At 38.5% G+C, this 22,100-nt stretch overlaps 1 protein-coding gene across 1 annotated transcript; it reads right to left on the bottom strand.

The window, feature by feature from the left end:
• Positions 1-3,137: 3,137 nt before the first annotated feature.
• On the bottom strand, positions 3,138-21,102 carry LOC113650718 (cadherin-like protein 26). Its single transcript, XM_047807282.1, has 19 exons — positions 21,009-21,102; positions 18,387-18,446; positions 18,133-18,228; positions 13,270-13,425; positions 12,805-12,952; positions 12,281-12,462; positions 11,860-11,988; positions 9,966-10,061; positions 9,023-9,178; positions 8,718-8,865; positions 6,645-6,814; positions 6,052-6,180; positions 5,590-5,772; positions 5,110-5,390; positions 4,797-4,939; positions 4,464-4,691; positions 3,891-4,115; positions 3,550-3,683; positions 3,138-3,376 (listed from the first exon to the last, which is right to left on the bottom strand). Exons 1-19 carry the CDS (start codon positions 21,042-21,044, stop codon positions 3,368-3,370), a joined length of 2,709 nt encoding a protein of 902 aa, XP_047663238.1. The 5' UTR covers positions 21,045-21,102; the 3' UTR covers positions 3,138-3,367.
• Positions 21,103-22,100: the final 998 nt, after the last annotated feature.

The raw sequence follows: 22,100 nt of genomic DNA, 5'->3' as shown, positions 1-22,100 counted from the left end.
TGCTAGTAAGCTAACGCTGTGTTGTTTAATCCAGATGAGAAAATGGGAAGGGCTTAAGAGGAGGTCTCAAAGAAGAGCTTAAGGGTAATATGCTAATAACCTTGAACTCTGCAATGAATCAGGTCTGTCCTAATACCCAGATACACATCTTTATTACAATACATTCTCTTGCTTTCTCCATACTTCCTCATTGTTTGCACATCACACATTCTTACTACCAGTCAAACCTTAATAAGTATGCAAATCTGCAGTAGCCCTTGGTACAGTACACGCTGCAGGAGTGTTTGTGTTCAGTAGCACACGTCTACAACCTGCCTGTAAGCTCACACTTCTAAAAGTGCTCAGAGGTATTCGGTTCTACGGAGAAACGCTTCCCTCTTCTGATTACATTTATTATTGCAACTTTCTTTGACAGCTAGTTTAGTTTGCAAAGACTCATAGACTCATTTAGTAATAAAACATTTTGTCCTACAGGAAATTTTGTGTTGACACAGTGGCATTTTAAACAATTTGGTTGATTGTTTATACCAGACATGCTGTGTTTTCTTTTGGATGACACCAGATGGTGGGATTTTTAATTATTATGGTATGTATATGTAGAAGAATAAAGGCAAACAGAGCTGAATGAGAAACTGCACATCCTGGTGCTCTTGTTGGAACTTGTTGTTGCTGTAGCCCAGCTGCTTAAGCTTGATATCCTATGCTAATGCTTCGATCAGCCTTTCACCCTACAGTATTTGTCATCATTCTACCCACCACTGCATACTTTGGTGTAGGACCCTAGCGCTCCAGTGGCAGCCTGTTACTACTTGAGCCATAAATCAAACAAAGTCTTAAGGTGGTCTCAGTATGGATCGCTCATGTGTTGCTGTAGTGGGGTCCGAGTTTATCGGTTGTGTCTACGTGCAAAAAGACAAATCTGACTCCTTTATCAGAGTAAATCCGGAATGCTAAACAATCACTAGAGATAGTGAGGTAACGAAAACTGGAAGTTGTGGCCAAATATGGAAAGTGGGAAATGAAACTGAAAAGTTGAGGATTGAAGACAACCGTGAAGATGAGACACCAAAAACATGAACAGTTGTAACAAGTCTTAGGTATTTAAATGGGCAAATATTCACAAAAGATTAATTGTTGTAGGTATTACAGTGGTGTAGTTACAAAAAACATCCAATAGATATCCAGAAGGTGGCGGTATGATATACATAAAATCACAGATGTGGGAAGCAGAGCTACTCAGGAAGATCCATTAGGAGGTGAGATCATTAAAAAAATGACTTCTCTTGTATTCCTTGCTGCACAATTTCACCCAGAGGGCAAAATTTTGGCCCCAAATACAGCAGAAAGTCCAGATCATCATCTCCTGTGCTGTCGACAGAGAGCTTGTCAATTGACACAGCATCGGTAATGCTTCCTTCAGAGCTGTAATCTTGTGGGTGATCTTCATGGAAGATCCTCTGCTCCATAGCAAGATTCCAGAGCTCCTGCAGTACAGAGTCATCAGGAGAGAGAGAATTAACACGAAGACCATAAATACAGTATAGAGTTTTGATATTGACAAGAAAGATCATTTGCAGCTGATAATTAGATGGTAAGTGATCTCACATAAGCTCAGCATATTACTACTATATTTTGAAGGATAACGTAGTACTCAGTACATGCGAGAAACGTCTGTAAAGATTTCTGTACATAATTTTTTAACCTTTATTCCAATTTTTCAACCTATAGGAAATTTTCTTCCTTTCTTTGTTAGAAAACAGGAGGTCTTAACAGATAAAAGCCAGACCCAAATGCAGGATACAGTAACATAAAAATGGGTTTATTAAGGAAACAACAAAAGTACAAGCACAAGGAAATTACTAGAGAGATTAGACAACAACAAAAAACCACAGAAAACAGAAAACATGAAGCACAAAAGCACAGGATTAAATGGGGAAGGTAATCATTGAGACACAAGGAACAGGTGTGCAGAGACGGGAATGGATTAAGGAAGAGGCGGGGCTAACACACACAAAACAAAAACAAAACACAGCACATAGATAAAACTAAGCCTGTCAGAACGTCCCCCTGGTGTTCAGACAGGGAACAGAGACAGTCTGTCTGTCTGTCTGTCTGTCTGTTTCTCTGTTTCTCTAAGTTAAATATTTGCAGTCATGACAGCAAAGCTTCTTTTTTAACATGTGAAACGTACTGATGAGTTTGCACAGATGTCCTTTGATTTATGTGTGTCAATATGTCCATTAGGGGCCTTTGTAAGCTGTATTGGGGACAAAAACATTTAGAGACACTGTAGGAGATGTAGGGGGGCACGGTCGCTTAGTGGTTAGCACATTTGCCTCACAACTCCAGGGTTGTGGTTCGATTCCCACCTCCACCTTGTGTGTGTGGAGTTCGCATGTTCTCCGGTTTCCTCCCCCAGTCCAAAGGCATCCGGCATCACAGGCTCCCCGTGACCCGAGAAGTTCGGATAAGCGGTAGAAAATGAATGAATGAATGTAGGAGGTGTGGACAAAAAATAGGTTGGAATTGGTTAGGACAGAATTTTGTGTGTTATAGACAGGAAATAAAAGAGACCAGTCTCCCTCCTCTGTACATGCTCAAACCGTCTCAATCTAGTCTCTCTGACCTTGTCCCCAAAACAGCCAACCTGTGCTGTCCCTCTGATGTGCTCGTTCGTAATCCTGTCCATCCATACTTCTCTGCCACACCTGACATCCCAAAGCAAAATCCATCTGTCCTTCTAGGTTCTTTTCCTAAAGACCAAACCTACCCATCACCTCCCCATCACCTCTGTTTCCCTCACCAACATTCCCATTGAAATCTGCTCCAATCAATACCCTCTCCCATCTGGGAATACTGTCTGTCTCCTAATCTAATTAACTCCAGAATCTCTCCTTCTCTTCTGACTCACAGCCTACTTGTGGAGCATAACCACTGACGATATACAACATCACCCCTTCAGTTTATAAATTTTTAGTTAGGAGGTGAAATAAAACATATATTTATGAATACTCCACCCGCACCATCCCATACATTACCCATTCCACACAAAGAAAGAGAAGTGAACTAAGTAATAACTTGACAGTATATTGAAGGTGAAAACATTCAATTTAATTAAATTTTATTTGTAAAGCATATTTAAAATCTGCCTGAGCTGGCCAAAGTGCTGTACATAGAGATAAAAGAAAAGAAAAAAAAGAAAGAACATCTACAAATTAACAACAATTAAAATTAAAAGCACAGGAAAAGAGGTTGTGGTGGTGGTGGCAGGCTATTCCACAGCGTAGGGCCTGCTACTGCGAAAGCTCGGTCTCCCCTGCGTTGTAGACGGGATCGTGGTACCAGGAAAAGATGACCATTTTGGGATCTAAGTGGTCTTGCAGGATTGTACAAAACAATCAAGTCAGATAAATATTTGGGAGCTAGATTATTAAGAGCTTTATAGATGAATAACAGAATCTTGTATTCTTGTAACATTGACAAGAATACAATATGACACTATATAAACATGCACCAGAAGGATTGACGTTTCACTGAGTAAAAACAAACCTTGCATGAGCCTTCTCCTTCCAATTTGTAAATGACCATGGTTTGGATTCCATCATCTTGCAAGAATTCCATGAAATTGTGTATCTTTTCCTTTCTGTTTATTCCACATTTGCAGAAAAAACAATAGAGCAGCACTGGGAAAAAATTTTACAGGTTTGAGCTGAAATACTTTAGAATTGTTTCAGATTATGATATTGTTCTATATTTCTAGCATAAGTTTATCCAGCCAGCATAAGTTTATCATGTAATCCTTTTGGAAACTGCTGCAAATTTATGCTTTTTTGTTTATTATAACTGGTTTAAGCAGCATGATTGTAATTGTTCATATATATAAGACTCACAAGCTATCAGGAGCAGTATTGCCAGCAAAATTATAACTATAGATGATATATGGAGGGTGGAGGATCGTGGTAGCTGGTTTTTGCACACAGTTCCGCTCCCACAGTCACATATCACCACTTGCAAGACATCGTTTGCTTGCACCCCCTGTTGGTCAGCAATCTTCACGGGAACTGTATAATTTCCATATGGCAGACTCTTCAGGCTAATCAGTAAGATCTCAGACACTGAGGCAGAAACACAACAGATGTGTATAAAGTAGAACAAGTGCATTAATGTAAGTCTGCAATTGTACAGTTAGCAACAGTTATAGTTATCAGCAGTTAGTTATATTTATATAGCAACAGTTATTTAGTTATTGTAAACAGAGCTGCTGCTATAAAAGCATTATAAACACCATGCGACCAATCTGAATCAACCATTCAACAGTACTGTGGAATAAACTGTTTTAATTCAAACTATATGAATTGCTTAAATTCAAATTGATTGTTTTGCATAGTCAACAATAAAGCAGATTTTAGTTTATTAAAAAAAATCATGTATATGACAAACAGCATTATTCAGTAATTAATAACCTGTGTGCTCAAACTTCCACATGCTCTTCAGCTCCTGATCATCTTTGTCAAGTGTGATGTTGAATGGTCCGCTGTATGGAAAAACATCAGCATCTTGTGCGGTGACTCTCACTCTGTCACCTTTGTTCCCACATATCACAGAAGGGTTGTAGGTTAGATAAGGTGCATTATCATTCTTATCTCCCAGCTTGATCACCAGAGTCCCTGTACCCATGCCAGGAGGGTTGCCTGTGAGAATAAACAGTGTGGATATTGAGGTTCATTTTTTTGTTTCAGCTTTTTTTAAAATTATTATTTATTAACATATAATACATCTGTGCTAAGAAATTGTACCATCATCTATTGCTCTCATCACAACAGTGTAGGTGCTCCCATTGACATACGGAGACTCACGGTCCATCTTTTTTGCCAGGGTAATAATGCCAGTCTGTGGGTCTATGGACATCCATTTAGCTGGATCTTCTCCTAGTTCATACCTTGAAACACACACGTCGTTTATTCATTTCTGCTCTTGAAATGTTTAAACTTTAAAGCTTAAAGCCTCTGTAAGTATTTTTTCCCAGAAAATTGCTGTAATTATCTGAGGCTAAAAAACAACCCAACTTCTTTGCATCACTCACAGTAAAACCTGCTTTTAATTGCATACCTGATCTTAGCTGGGTCTGAATCCTCATCTGTCACCGTGGGAGTGTACAACACCTCTCCGGGCTCTTCCTCCTCAACATTGTGTACTATATGTATTTTGTTGTGAAACACTGGTGGATCATTCACATCAATGACTTTGACGGCGACTTTAACTTTGTTGCTCCTAGTTAAATTCTTTGGAATGGGATTAACTGGCTTTCCATCAACACAAAAAAATAAAGGCTCCTCATTCTCTACTACTATTTCCAGTTCACTTAGAGGAGTTCTCTCAAAATCTATTCCCTGTAGAACAAGAACAAAAATATCCACATATTAAATCTCTTTCTCCCAATATGTCGTGTTATATATGTTTTACCCAATAAACGACAACTCTTTGTACAGTAGGGGACACAAAGCTATTCTTTATATCCTATACTATATTTCTTAAACAAGCTTAACTTTTAAATAATATTGTAATCTATTGTGAATTTCTGAAATCTACCTTGATGACAGTCAGCACTCCTTCGTTGGTAAGTGGGTCTGTTTCAATCTTGTAGTTGCCCTCTTCATTACCCTTCAGGATGGCGAACACTGCTCTGGATCCTGGAGTGTTGGGAGTGTCCTTATCTTTCACAGGAATCCTTAAAATTTCCTTATTGATTTCTGTTTCATTAACCTCAATGTGCTGGACCAACAAAAATATAGATACATCATGGTTTGTTTCAAATAATTTTGGAGTTGTAGTAGTAGATGCGCCACGAGAATATACACCGGACGTTTTGTTCCTTTTACAATAAATGTAAAACAATTTTAGCATTAGGAATAAATCACTTCAGAACATAATGTTTTTGTAAAACAATTAACTTCGCTTTAACACTCTTTTGCCCCAGCTGTTGATTATTAGTCCTAACAGCACAGCAAAGAGTGTTTTATTCCTTATGTAACAGATTATTTTAATCCTTACCTTTGGAGCAGCGATCTCAGGTGTGTGAGTGTTGGAGTCAGTGATGGCGATATTAACCGTCGCGGTGGATGAGAGTGATGGCTTTCCGTGATCTCGTGCTTCAACAAGAATTCTGTAAAACCTTATTTTCTAAAACATGGAAGATAATAGCAGCTCTGACAATCGTGCAATTGCAAATCACTGGGTTATATTAAAGCAAGTTTCAGCCTGTCGATTATATATATATATATATATATATATATATATATATATATATATATATATATATATCACAATATCCTAGGCATAAACAGCACTAAGAATGTAATAACATGATACTGTTTTTATTGACATGATATATTTAACTCAGTCCCTCTAGGATTTCCAGTATTTACTTTCTATGGTAGCTGTACTCATGTTCGATGATCAGTGAATTAAAGATGTATTTGGCTGAAGGTGTGTGTTTGGTGATGAGGTCACACAACACATCTAGGCCCAAATCTGCGGAAAATCTGTGGTGTTTGTGGTAAAAATGGGAAGCTCCTCTGAATATTACAGACTTTGTTAAAGAAACCTGGAGACACTGATTTTGCTGTGTGTACGGTCTCACTCACATCATAATCAAAGCATCCACTGAATTCAAGCTTTGTGAACCTCTCGTCTGGGGTTTTCAGAGACAGTTTGGGCAAAGGAGGTGTCTGAGACACTATCCTCATGGATATGCGTGAGTTATCGTTGCGATCTTCATCTCGGTCGCTCGCATGCAGAGAAAAAGGTAACTCACCTAATGCAGTGAGAATGGACAATAATTAGGATGTGTGGAGTTCCATATAGGAACTGTATATGCTGTATGGCAATTTATTTAAATAAGGAATATGCAAGATGAAAGGTGCTGAATTCATTCCGCATGTCCTCAAAATTTCAGTATAGCATGAAATTTAATGTCTGCAACAACCTGAACAAATCACAGCTCTCAAATCACCAGAGGTGGGAAGTAACGGAGTAAAAATACTTTGTTACTGTACTTAAGTACATTTTTCTGGTATCAGTACTTTACTCCACTATTTATTTTTCGGACAACTTTTTATTTTTACTCATTACATTTTTACACAAATATCTGTACTTTTTACTTCTTACATTTTCAAAACGGACTCGTTACTTTCAGTATTATTTCTTCTCATTGAGCGCTGTTTCCAGCCTATCATCCTATCATTGTGCGGCTTTTTCCCCATGTGACTGGTGTACTGTATTATTTACTGGCTATCAGACATAGACTCTACAAAAGGAATGGCTAATGTTAATTCAGAGGGAATCACCGATGTTAAAATAACTAACAACGAGGACATTCCTGAACACAGATGGCCATATATGAGGGAGATGTTTGAAATGATCGGCGTCAAAAAGGATTCCTGGCGAATGTGAATTGTTGCGAATTGTGTCAACCAGGGGCGGTTCTAGACCTTTTTTAAAACTAGAAGGATAATTTTTACTTTCATAAATAAACAATAAAAATTACGTTAAAATGCAGGACATGTCGTCGATGGGAAATAAAATTATTTATCAGTTTGATACAAGAGCGATTTTTTTTTACTTTGCTTTTACACACGTGTGTTGTCTATCAATAGTGTGTCTTCAGCTGTCTACTTTATTAGAACGGAGAAGCACAGGTACGCGCAGGTACGCGCAGTCAGAGCTGGAGGCGTTTATCTATAACGTTAATCGGCGGAAAGACGCAAAGACAGCAACCAAAAGAAGTGAAATTTCACTATTCTTATTACCAGAGTTGTCATATAACATATAATATAGAACTCTTCTTGTTTTAAATTCTCACTGAGGGCTAAAAACCCCTAAAGATGAAATACTAGAAATTAAATTTATTGTTATTTTAGAAACCGCTCATATAGTAGGTGTTTTAGTTATTATAAGGTATTTCAAGATGGTTAAAGATAGAAACAGAAATTCACCTGCTGTTGTTAAAATGCAGATTGCAGACAATGTACTTTAACCCTTGTATGTTGTTCATACTTATGTTACTCAGCCGGTGTTCGTGGGTCTGTTTGACCCGCTGCATTTTGGGGTTTTTAATTCAACACAATCAAAAATTTGATGTTAATATACTCTACAGATGTTTACTTCATCCCAACTACAAGCAATATAAACAGCATATATTGTTCATATTTGCCCTTTACCTTTATTACATCACATTTTTTAATTAAAGTGCTACTCGTTTTTTTTGTTGTTTTTTTTTTTAAATGTATAAAATGTAATAAAAAAAAGAAAATCAAATTTAATCAAGTTATGAGTGAAAAAAAATCAACAAATTTACAAGGAAGCAAAGTTTTTCAAAACTATTTATGTTTATATATATATATATATATGTTTCCCACAGACCCGAACAACATACAAGGGTTAAGTTTAATTTTAAACTGAAAAGACAAGCGCATGTAACCTAATGGCTTTCATGTTTTACAATTGATTTGCATGGACATGGATTTCATACACATTAGAAAGGTTCCTTGGATACAAAAGGGTTTAAGAGCCTCAGCTATAAAGAATTCAGACTATTGAATACATGATTGCTTCTAACTGATTATAATTGACTTCTAAACAGACTTCAGAAATTTTTGGGAAGAATTTTAAAATGTTTAAAATGCAAGTTTAATGTATAAAATGTGCACCATCCTCACCTTCATTTATGTTCTCCGGGAGGTTTACATCTAAAACTGGAGGAGTGAACAGAGGTGCATTATCATTCTTATCTTGTATGGCCACATCGAAGGACAACGTGTTGTCAAGGAGCTGACCGGTCGCTAAATCGTGTACATTGAACTGCACCTAGTTATAAATCATATAATAAGATATATAAAGAAATGTCATTAGCATTTAGTGTTTTTTTAGTTAAACTGTAACAGACTCTCTTTAGGAACCTGCTATTTAATACTGTACACACTGGAAATGTGCATTCAAAGAAGATGAAAATTTAGTGGCTTACATGGAAAATGGGATATGTTTCTCTGTCTATTGACTTGTGCATGAAGACGTCACCAGTTTTTTCATCTATGCTTAATATTCCGTTTGGCTCTTCCGTCACCCCATGGCCAGTAATGCTGAACCTGACAGCATGGCTTGATATCTTATCGTTGAACAACTGGTGCAAAAAAATTGAAAGGAAAGATTTGATTAATTAATCCGATGAATCTTATATGAGGACAATTTCAATGACGTTCATAAATGTTGGGCAGTCTCGGAAAACCTTGACAGAGTAACTGATACTAAGAACCAGAAACAGATTATAACCTGCAGGGATTCGATTCATGTCAGGTTTTCTACAGCAACACAACTATCCAATGCTATGATCAAATGTGTAATCTAAAAACGTCATATTTTCAAATCCCTGATTATCATTTCCATGTCTAGAAAAGTGATATTATCATTCACAGCATTTATCAGACACCTTTATCCAGAGCGAATTACATTTTATATCTTTTTTTTAATACAACTTACAATTGAGGTTCAAGGGCCTTGCTCAGGGGCACAGAAGTGGCAGCTTGGTGGACGTAGGAATCGTACTCACAACCTTCCGATTGGTAGCCCAACACCTTAACCACTAGGCTGCGACGTCCCACGTACCAGGTTATCAAATGTACAGAATGTCTGGGCCTTTGTTTAATAAAAAATTTTGGAGCTGACACATCAATCTGTTTTTTTTTTAGATTAAAAAAAATGCCTGGCAGATTTTAATTGAAAATAATTTAGTGGACATTAAAATAAAAGGCCTTCTTTCTCATTTACAGTGAGTTCTACGGATAAAAAAACAGTTCTAGATCTGAGGGGTCTGTATTTTCCAGATTCTGATGTATTATTCCCAGACCCCGAACACATACTGTATATTAAACGTAACATCGCATTGAAGACCAACATTTGTAATGACCTACCTTTGTTATTTTTACAGGAAAAGGTCCGGGACTCTCCTCCTCTAGTTCAATCGTAGTCAACACCCATCTCCTCTTGGATCGAATGAGCACTCGCTCCTTAGAAAGAATGTTAATTGGTTTAAAACACTCATTTAAGATAGAATTACTTTTATTTTAATCCTAATCACCTTTACTATCATTTGTGAGTCTAAACACAACAAATATACTAATCTTTTCAAATTCTGCGTACAGTAAAAGTCATAATGCTGATTTCTTCATACTCGCATGTGTATGTTGATAAAAGACAGAATTAAAGACTCTAAATTAAGTTGCTCATGCAGCTGATTTATATTTAGTCACAGCCATAAAACTCCTTAAAAAGCGAAAGTGTGTGGCTCATACAGTAGTCACACAACTTTTAAACATTGAGTAAACTTTCAATAGGTAGCATTTATTTACTGCATTGTGGGAAGAAACTATTACACAGTCTGTTCGTGAGGTCCCGAATGCTTCTGTACCATTTTCCAGACTGCAGGAGGGTGAAGAGTGTGTGTGAGGGGTGTGTGGGGTCATCCACAATGCTGTGGCTTTGTGGATGCAGCGTGTGGTGTAAGGGTCCATGATAGAGGGAAGAGAGACTACAATGATCTTCTCAGCTGTCCTCACTATCCGCTGCAGGGTTTTGCGATCCGAGACGGTGCAGTTCCCAAATCAGACAGTGATGCAGCTGCTCAGATTGCTCTCAATGGTCCCTCTGTAGAACATGGTCAGGATGGGGGGAGGGAGATATGCCTTTATCAGCCTTCGTAGGAAGTTCGTAGAGACGCTGCTGGGCTTTCTTGGTGATGGCGCTGGTGTTGAGTGACCAGGTGAGATTGTACACCAGATAGTGCACCTCCTCTCTGTATGCTCACTGTTCTTGCTGATGAGACCCACCACAGTCGTGTCATTGGCGACCTTGATGATATAGTTTGATCTGTGCATTGCTGCACAGTCATGAGTCAGCAGAGTGAACAGCAGTGGACTGAGTACGCAGCCTTGAGGAGCTCCAGTGTTCAGTGTGGTGGTGCTGGAGATGCTGTTCCTGATCCGGACTGACTGAGGTTTCCCAGTCAGGAAGTCCAGGATCCAGTTGCAGAGGTAGGTGTTTAGTCCCAGAAGGCTCAGCTTCCCAATCAGGTGCTGCGGGATGATTGTGTTGAATGCTGAACTAAAGTCTATGAATAGCATTCGTACATAAGTGTCTTTATTGTCCCGGTGGGTGAGGGCTAAATGGAGATCTTTGGCAATGGCATAGTCTGTGGAGCCGCTTGGATGATACGCGAACTGTAGGCGGTCCAGTGAGGGTGGTAGCTCGGTCTTGATGTGCCTCATGACGAGTTTCTCGAAGCACTTCTTAACTATGGGTGTGAGTGCGACGGGACAATAGTCATTGATGCAGGACACTGTAGACTTCTTTGGGACTTCTTTGTTTTATTAGGTCCTGGTGGCTGTATATATGAACACCGCTGTCTCTGGCATCCATGTAGTAGCAATAGTCGGGCTAAAAACTGTAAATAAAAAAAAACTTAAAAAACGTAAATCGCACCGTATTGAATCCGGACAGGCTACTGCCGCGCCGCCATCACCCATATGCTTCAAACATATGCGTTATTTGTAAAAACCTACCAACTCCTGCTAATTTAGTATACTATACATTTAAAGAATAGAAAAAAAAAACAATAGAGTGCAAAAATAGCTCTCAAATGTATTTTTACATTAATGATACTTGATTTTTGAGACTTGTTTGATTTTATTTGATTTGTCATTCAATAATGAAGTACATAGAGTTGTATTTTATTTCAAATGGATATAATCTGGCACAGTTGAAGTAAATCAGGACGAGGTAGAGGTAGAGATAGAGGCAAATACTCACCTTTAGGTCAGTGAACACAGGAGCGTGAGTGTTAGAATCAGAGATGTGGATATATATAGTCGCAGTGGATGAGAGCGAAGGTATTCCATGATCCCGTGCTTCGACAAGCATTTTATATGTCTTTACTTTCTAAAGAACATGAGAGCAAAACAAGTGTCTACGTGAGTATAATGTCAGTAAGATATCTCCCCATGTGAGGAAAAGTCTTTATACAGCTGAGATTATCACATCACATCACATCACCTCACCTCATCATTTAATTATTTTTCTTTACCAGCAGGAGTCAGCATGTTTTATAACAAAAAAATTTTGTAAGCCATTTCACGTTTTCACATTTCACCGTAAAACAATTCATGATTACAGTAATAGCATAATAATAGATTATAATCTAGATATAAAAAGTATGTGTGTTTACACTCACATCATAATCAAAGCACCCGCTAAAGAAGAGTTTTGCTAGGCGGTGGTCTTTTTCATTCAAGCTAGTGTCCAGAGAGATTTTTGGCAGTGCTGGCTCCTGAGACACTATCCTCATGGAGATGCGAGAATTGTCATTGCCTGCCTCATCACTGTCCGTTGCTCGAAGTAAAATTGGAAGCTGACCTAATGCATCAAGAATAGACAGAAAAAGCATGCTAAAATAATGAAAAAAAATTAATGTAATTGGTATGGGCCAAAAAATAAAGTGTAATAATTACTCCAGAACGTTTTTCAGGAGATCTTTCAAACGGTTTATTGTGTAAGTAAGAGTTCTTAACTTTGTAAAGAGGAAACATTTTTGACAAGGAAGTTTTTAAGTTTTTTAAACACATAAAATCTTAGAATTTCTTAATTAGTTTGTTTTATAAGCATCTGTGTGTGTGTGTGTGTGTGTGTGTGTGTGTGTGTGTGTGTGTGTGTGTGTGTGTGTGTGTGTGTGTGTGTGTGTGTGTGTGTGATGTTTACCTTCTTTTGTGTTCTCTGGAATATTTATGTTTATAACTTCAGGTATGAATGTAGGTTTATTATCGTTCATATCTTTTACTTTCACGATGAAAGCCAAGGATTTGTCAACAATTTCATCAGTTTCTTCGTCCATCACGTCAAACTTCACCTAATTATAAATGAAATAAAAGATCTAATGAAATTTTATTTTAACTTTATTTTCCTGAATTAAACATCAGAACAGAAACATCAGATAAAACAATTATTTTGATAAATTTTGAAAATTAAACACATTAAATAAAAGCCTTACAAATACAGTTTTCTTCTCTCTCTTTCGGCTGCTTCACTTTTTTTTAGGGGGTCACCACATTGGACCCCAAAAATCCATTGAATTAATAGTGAAAATTCATATTAAACATTCACTACACAAATTGTTATTATTTATTTTGTATAAGATCTTATTGAAATGCATTCTTGATTACTCACCCTGAGCATGGAGTAGGTTTCTCTGTCTATGGGCTTGTGCAGGAAAATTTCACCAGTCGTCTCATTAATGGTGAACACATTTAATGGCTCTTCTGTCACACCTTGGCCACTGATTTTGAATAGGATGGAGTGCTTCAGGTGCTTATCGTTGTGCAACTAGAGCCAGAAGAGTAAAGGGAAAAGTTAAAATCTAATTAAGATCAATACAGTTTATCTTAAACTTTACAGAAAGTCTAAAGAGCAATAAGAAATTCCTCATATCTTATACAGTATAGCGATTATCCATAACATTAACCACCTGAGTAATATTGTGTGGGTATTAAAAAAAAAAAAAACAACCCTGACGCTGTGATGTACTGTATGATTTGACTCTTTCAGAATAGTTTTTTTTCAGCCACCTGAGGGATTGAAAAAGCCTTTGCTTCCCATGTGCATCAGCAAGCGTTGGGTGTTCATGACCCCGTCTCCAGTTCACTGGTTGTCCTTCATTGGACCATTTTTGGTAGATACCAGAGGTGGGAGTAAGTCACACATGTGCAATTCACAAGTAAGTCTCAAGTCATGAATGTCAAGTCAAAGTCAAGTCGAGTCTTTTTTAGTATTTGTCAAGCAAGTCTCAAATTTGCGACTTAAGTCTGACTCGAGTCAAGTCATATGACTCGAGTCCCCCATCTCTGGTAGATACTAACCACTGCACATCACTCCAGTCCTTGTCAAAGTCTCTTAGATCCTTACACTTGCCCATTTTTCTTACATCTTTCAGTGTCACTTGTTTTTTGCTCCATTGCAAATTCCAAATGGGCAAGTCTGTGCTGTGGGATGAGACGTGTCTTTCAAAGATGTTTGTTCCTTAAACCCATCTCTTGCAGATGCGGTCTTATGGTTAATGGCCTTAATTTGGGTCAAGGATCAGCCTCTATCTTTACGGACAGCCAGTCGGATCCTCCGGTTCAGTGCAGGTGAAATTCTTTTGGGTCTACTACTTGATTTTATTGTCCCATGTCTCTCAGGATCTTTTAAGAAATTTAAAATGACTGTCCTACTGCGTCCAACCTCGGCAGCAATGGCACGTTGCCAGAGCAAAAACGTTTTGCTTTTGCCATCAGGAGTTCAAGACAGTGTGACTGTCTGAAGACCATATTTTTGCACAGATTTTAACTTTTCAAGGCTATGGTCTCAAACTTTTGATCAGCTGATGACAAGCCTGTTTGAATTCAAATGCAGTTTTAAATAAATTGCCTACTCTCTATTTCTTGTTGTCTTGCTCTTGGCATTTTAAAGAAGTTCTTACAACCTGGTTATGATCCAACAGTTTAAAGTCTGAATACTTGTTGTCATATTCTGCCTGCTCACTCGGGTGTGAAATGGCCACTTCCGGGGTGGCAGCCATCTTGCCTGTGGCACTGTCGGGTTAATACCATTTTATACTATTTAAGCATGCTGACTGCTGACACTCTTCGCCAGATTGTCTCATCATGTTATCATTTGATTGGAAGTCGTGTGCGTTCTGCATTTTTGTGTCCATTCCCCCCTTGCACCCTGACAGTACAATCTGGCTAATCATGGACTCAGCAAAAGCACCAGACTTTCTCTCAAACCTATTGCAATCTTCTGCAGCTCATGAGAAGCAGTTACAGGATCTTACCAAAGCCAATCATGAACTCATTCCGCATGTCGGCTGCAGAACACCAGAACGGTTCAGTGGTGAACCAGGTGTGTGTCGAGCCTTCCTCATGCAATGTGTGGTCAGCTCCAACCCTCCTCTTTTTCCTCTGAGCACTCCAGAGTGGCCATTATCTCCCTCATGTCTGGCAAGGTGAAGTTGTGGGCCACTGCCAAATGGGAAAGGCAGTCGCCCATCTGCTCCTCAGTCGAGGCTCTCTCCTCCGAACTACGGAGGGTTCCAGCAAGATAGCAAGGTAGCAAGATGTGGCCTGGACACTGTTTGAGACTGTACAGGGAAGCTGTTCGGTGACAGAGTATGCGGTCAGGTTCTGCACAGCGGCGGCTGATAGTGGATGGAACCCCACTGCCCTCTCTGATGCCTTCTATCGGGGTCTCTCTCCCGAGCTTAAGGACGAACTCACTGCTCGGGAGATACCCCATCTCTCTGCCATTGAGCAAGGTGGCAGTGGTAAGCCGACAGCATTCAGTCCCTTGCAAGCCTCTTCTCAAGCTTTGGGTCACGCTCGACAGCCAGACTCTTTCATCCAAGCGGCCTTTTTGGATTCAGGAGCTGACTCACAATTCATGAACCGTGAACTGGTACATCAACTGGGCATCGAGACTGAATGTTTGCCATGTTCACTTATCGTTCGAGCCCTGGATGGTCATATCCTCCATCAGGCCACTCATCGCACCAAGCTGCTCCAAGTCACCATACCAGAGCATCATCACGAGAGGCTGTCATTTCTGGTCATTGCTTCCCCTCAGACACCCGTTATGTTGGGCTTCCCTCCGCTTTGCCAACACAATCCTCATCAGGACTGGAGCAGTGGGTGTGTCCTCAAGTGGGGTACCCATTGTCAATCTCACTGTCTCCTGCCTCCTGCACACAGTTCCTCCTCTGACCTTTATGATTCTCCAGACCTCAGCTAAGTGTCGTCAGTTTACCATAACTTCAAGAGGGTTTTCAGTAAAGCATAAGCCTCCTCCTTGCCCCCCCCATCGACCATTCGATTGCACCATTAATCTCCTTCCCAGGACTTCTCCTCCTCCTGGTCATCTATTTAGCCTCACTGGGCCAGAAAAGGAAGCCATGACTATGTACATTCAGGAATCACCGGCTGCTGGTCTTATTCGTCCGTCCTCCTCCCCGGCTGGAACCGGGTTCTTTTTTGTCGGTAAGAAGGATTGTTCACTGCGACCCTGCATTGACTATTGGGCACACACTTAATGCCATAACTATAAAGAACCGTTACCCGCTGCCTCTTATGTCTTCAGCTTTTGAACTGCTCCAGGGAGCCACTATCTTTTCCAAACTCGATCTCCGGAATACCTATCATCTGGTGCGCATCAGGGAGGGTGATGAGTGGAAGACTGCTTTTAACACTCCTACCGGTCACTAGGAATACATGGTCATGCAGTTTGGCCTCACTAATGCCCTGGCAGTGTTCCAGGCACTGGTAAACGACGTGCTGCGGGAAATGCTGAACCAGTACGTCTTCGTTTATCTTGATGATATACTCATCTTTTCCAGCTCTCAGGAGGAACATCAAATGCATTTTCGGACCCTGCTGCAACGCTTGCTGGAGAATCATTTGTTTGTGAAGGCTGAGAAGTGCAAGTTTCATGTCACCCAGACCACCTACCAGGAGTTTGTTCTTTCAGTAGGCAGCATCCAGATGGATCCAGTTCGTATTACAGCGGTCAAAGATTGGTCACGCAAGGAGCTTAAAAGGTTCTTAGGGTTTGCCAACTTTTGCCGGTGGTTTGAACGGGGCTTCAGTGCAGTAGCCACCCCCCTGCATCAGCTCACCTCCACTCTTCAGACCTTCACCTGGAACTCTGGAGGCCTGGAGAACTTTTCACCTGGAGGCCGAGCTGGCTTTCAATAGGCTCAAGGAGCTCTTCACCTCTGCCTCCATATTGACTCTACCTGATCCAGCCCTCCAGTTTATCGTTGAAGTGGATGTGTCTAATCAAGGAGTAGGAGCTGTTCTCTCTCAGAGGTCATCCAAGGACAATCGGCTGCACCCTTGTGGCTTCTCACCCCACCAGAATGGAACTATGCCATTGGGGACCAGGAGCTTCTGGCTGTGAAACTCGCTCTTGAGGAGTGGCATCACTGGTTGGAGGGGCGAATCAACCTTTCATTGTTTGGACTGACCACAGCAACTTGGAATATCTCAGAAAGGCCAAACGCCTGAACGCACGCCAAGCTTGTGTCTCCTTCGGTCGTTTTAACTTCACCCTGTCTTATTGCCAGGATCCAAGAATGGTAAACCTGATGCCCTTTCACGCTTACAATCTCCAGAAGAGGAAGAGTGCAGCACAGAGAATGTCCTTCCCACATCGGTGACTGTCTGGATTCTTCAACTGGACATCCAGAGGAGTGTCCATCAGACCACATTGGGACAAGCCGTTCCCAGCGATTGTCCTGCAAACTGACTTTTCGTTCCCAATAGCCTATGCTCCCAGGTTTTCCAGGGGTGTCGCCTTTGTTTTGTCACCCCGGTGTGTCCCGCACCTTGGTGACCATTCAACAGCGTTTCTGCTGGCCCACCCTCTGCCGGGACGCCCTTCTTGATTTTTCTGTCAGGTCTGTTTTTTGTTTGTGGATTTCCATATCTTATTATCTTGTTGGGGAGCTTTTTGTTTGACCTGTTATTTCTGTTTAGCCCTGTGACTGTTTGTTTCTGTGTTGGATTATCCCTGCTATTATTACCAAACATTCCACTTATTAACCCCATTTGATTGGAAGTCTTGTGCATTCTGCATTTTTGGGTCCATTTCCCCCTGCACCCTGACACTTGTAATATGTTCACTTGTAAGATTTTGTGCAGGAGTGTATTTTCACATAACCTGATGTTAACACCTGTATTTTAAAGGGAGATAAGAGCTTTTACTTCAAAGATTCTACCTTGCATCTGCACAGATATATTGTAGTGTGATTTACTGTTGCACGTGCAGCTGTGTTCTGATAAACTTTACTGTTACTGACGAAGGCTGCAAAGCAACTTCTTTCTCTCTAAATGCTATAAGTGTAAATAAATAAGCAATAATCTGAGACGCTATATGATTTGACATTATATGATTTGCACCCATGACATGATTTTCATGAACACCAAATTTCTTGAGTGAATGTTTTAGGAATAAATCAGTTCATTCATATATAATGTAATAAATGATGCCCAGTGATACCTCTGTTATAAATTGAGGGTAAGGTCCAGGAAGTTCCTCATTTACTTCAAAAGTATTTAGCACCCATCTCCTCTTGGACCGAATGAGCACTCGCTCCTTAGAAAAAAAGTCACAATATGATATAGTGACTTTTATGATATGATGAGTTTGTAACACTTAATGTATGTGTCAATGTTTAATAAATAATGTTATTTATTGTAATCACTATCATTTCTGTGAGTATAAGCTCAATTAAGTTATTAATTAATCCATACACAGGTCTTGTTTCTGGTCCCGTCCTGGCTTGTCTGCTCCTGAGAACTCTCGGCCCACAGCTGAAAAACGCACAACACAATGAAAACTTTCTTATGAAACTAAACTTGGTAAACGAATAAAATCTTACAACAAATGTAAACCGGAGAATATATTTTCTAAAAAATATATACAAAGAATAATTACATTTGTAATTACAAATGTAAAAGAAATAAAATAATGGAAATTTTATATAATGTATGTATAAAAAACACAGTTGCCAGATTATAAGTGATCAGATCAATATAACGGATAAACTAGCAGCATTCAGTGGTTTTAACATTTCAAATCAAATCAAATTTTATTTGTCACATACACGTACATACAGGGTACAACATGCAGTGAAATGATTTGTGCATCTGTCTGGTATTCAAGCATAAAATACCAATTAGGGGCAAAAAAATAAATAAATAAACCAAAACCAAAGGGAGATAGATAAATAAAAAAAATATAAACTATAGAAAATCTGTGAAAAAATGTGAAAAAATAATGTATATACATAAATATACATATATATAAATATACATAAATGTATAAAGTTTTTAATGATTGTCCTTAAAGTGTCCTTAATTAACCCCCTACTCTAATGGTTTTACGCTCCATTTTTAAAATATTTACACTTGAATGAGCATCTGGCATGAAGTGGTAAATACATTCCAGGCTTCCTTATTTAATTTTGCCATTTAAATCATAATGACAGTACTAAAGATGTAATAAAACTGTTTGTAAGTCTAGGTGTTCAAACATATTTGACAGGCGGACTGGTACTTGCTTAGCCTTTAAGGCTTTCGTGTTAATGCACTCTATGCATAGTTAGTAGTACTAGTAGTAGCCCTTTATTGTTACTGGTGACAGGTACCAGTGAAACTAGCGATCAACCTGACCATACATACAATACATACAATATGATGGGGGGGGGGGGGGGGGCAGTGGGTAACAGGAAAAACACCTCAGCAACATAAGCACATAATCAGTACGCCATGAAAAACACACGACTTGCAACAGGGGAGGGGAGTGAGGGGTGGAGGAAATTTAGCACAGGCAAGCAGCCATCCAGTCCTGCAGCCATTCTGTGTGCTGGTCACAGACCCGCTTGTCAGACTGGCGGTACAAAACGGTGAAGGTGTGGGATGGGGGGATGGGGTGAATGCATATCTTTATATATGTGCGTATATGTGTGTGTATGTATGTTAGAAGGATGTACAGTGGAATCAACAACATTATTTAAATTATTATTATTATTATTATTATTATTATTATTATTATTATTATTATTATTATTATTATTATTATTTTAAAAAATTCACTTGTCGAGACCCATCCTGAAGAACTATTAATGAAAATGGTAAAGGTGTGCTGCACATTTTTGTTCATTCTGGCATGATAATGACTCAGAAATGTCTAGAATACTTCTGTAATATTTAGTGGTTTCATGGTTTATGGTTAGGTGTGAATACTTCTTCATCTTCTTCTAGTCCCTCAGTTTTATACCTCTGTGCAGCTTTCAAGAAATGTACTTTAAAAAGTGTGGCCCCATTAGGGCAGATGTGCTATTACATTTCTCAGCATTTCCACAATACTTTTTGTTCACACATGATCAAAAATGATGGCGTTTGGTCCCTGGGAAATGAATAGGGAATAAAACTTGGGTGTCATACAGTATGTCCTCTCATATGTCTTATGGAGAAGACCTGGCATATACATATAGAATTTTTGCTGGAAATGTGCACAATATGGTGTAATTACAGCCTCATATACAAAGTAAGTAAGTCATTAAGTAAAAAAAAGTCAATAAATAAATGCACTAATGATCCAAACTTGCTTTTAAAACAACATGAACCCAATCATTCAGTTGTAATAGAACAGAATTGCAGCAGAAATTATTTTTCCTGTGTCTATATGAAGCTCTAAAGCCCCAGACAATAAAATGAATAATAATAATAATGAATATTAATAATCTTAATTAGTAATATAAATAATAGTAATTAATAAGAATAAGAATATAAATAATAGTAATTAATAATAATAATAATAGCAACAAGAATATTTTTATTATTATTGTTTTTACTATTATTATTATTATTATTATTATTATTATTATTATTATTATTATTATTATTATTATTTGAACACAGGTTACAGATAACAAAATATCCGTGATGCTTGAGCACCGCTTGTTTGTTTTTTACATGCTAGAATTGCGAAATCAAACCATTTTCTTAAATTTTTTTCCAGAAATTTTACTGGAGTATTAGTTGTTTAATCATATATATTCACCCCTGTAGGTATAAACAATTCTGCACAATTCTGTGAATTATGTCTCAAGGTGTTTTTCTTTTTTAATTTTATACAGCTACAATAATTCATGTTAATGATTACTTCATGTTTCTATTAAGATCTATATCTCTTGGTGTACTGGCGCTAATTCACACTAATGAGAACTTTTTTCCTTTGCTATTATCCCCTTCCCCAACTCCTAGATTCTGGGAAATATGTAAATGAATGTATAATATTCATCCCAGCCTCTGACTTATGCAAAACAAACTATAGTACAATAAGATTAGTACAGTGATATTTATACTTACTGCCAGAAGAAAAAGCAAAATGATGGTCTTCCACATCCTGAGACTTGTACAAGTAGCAGTTCCTGTACTCCTTCTCTGTGTGTTTCTGTTGTGTGTGTAAAAGCTTATATTCATGTCAGTGGTGTGGGAGTGGCCATGCTACAGTTGCTGAAGGATTAAAGAGAATTTCTGTTTCCTCTGTTGTGCATCCTATCATCTAAAGCATCCTCAGAACTGAAACAGGATTATCTAGTTCTGTTTCAGAAGAAGAGCCTCGTGTACGATCTACACGATCTAGTATTGTATCATACGCTCAAAGGTATTTGTTGTGTATTGTACTGTACGTGGTGTCAAATATACAATCTCTAAAAACATACCGTTAAAACGAATTTGAATTTCTGGGTGTTTTTTGTAGTTAAAATAAGTAAGCGTATTGAACATCTCACTCCATATCCGCTGATATAAGTGTTAGATTGTACCCACTCTGCTGCTAAATCAGCGAAATTTTCAATCTTATGGAAATGTGATCTACTGGATATTTGTAGTGTGGCTCTAGGGATTTGTCCATGAAGAAGAAGAAGAAGAAGAAGACTTATTATATACAGTATATACAGAACTATATATATATATATATATATATATATATATATATATATATATATATATATATATGAATGAGAGAGAGAGAGAGAGAGAGAGAGAGAGTGAGAGAGAGAGAGAGCAGATATTATCTTGGGCGCACCAGATTTGTGACCCAAAATAGTTTCCTGTTTAACAGAAGATATTAGATAATATTTTTGCCTTGCATTTATGCTGCAACTGAATTAATGTTGTCTAGTTTATAGAGCTTGGTCTCAAATATAAAGACATCACATTTACACACACACACACACACACACACACACACACATATATATTAGATTCAACTTTATTCTCATCACACATGTACAAGTACAAGGCAGAGAAATGCAGTTTAGGTCTACTCAGAGCACAATAACAGCAAGTTAAAACTGGTAATATAGAAGTAATTTACTGATGTGTGTGTACTATGAACATAATATACAGATGGCTATAACTATAAACTGAAATTTACAAAAGTATGTAACAAAATAT

This window comes from Tachysurus fulvidraco, chromosome 23 (assembly GCF_022655615.1).
Source record: "Tachysurus fulvidraco isolate hzauxx_2018 chromosome 23, HZAU_PFXX_2.0, whole genome shotgun sequence".
NCBI classification, from domain to species: domain Eukaryota; kingdom Metazoa; phylum Chordata; class Actinopteri; order Siluriformes; family Bagridae; genus Tachysurus; species Tachysurus fulvidraco.
Note: the sequence above shows the minus strand (reverse complement) of the source record. Positions and strands in the feature narration are given on the sequence as shown.

Bases quoted from the DNA above. Each gene is read 5' to 3' on its own strand.
- LOC113650718 (XM_047807282.1), bottom strand. From the start codon at position 21,044: ATGTGGAAGACCATCATTTTGCTTTTTCTTCTGGCA. The intron at 12,463-12,804 runs GTAAACATCACA...TTGATGCATTAG, and splicing joins TCCAGAGAACACAAAAGAAG to GTCAGCTTCCAATTTTACTT. The intron at 3,684-3,890 runs GTGAGTCTTATA...ATTTTTTCCCAG, and splicing joins AATACTGCTCCTGATAGCTT to TGCTGCTCTATTGTTTTTTC.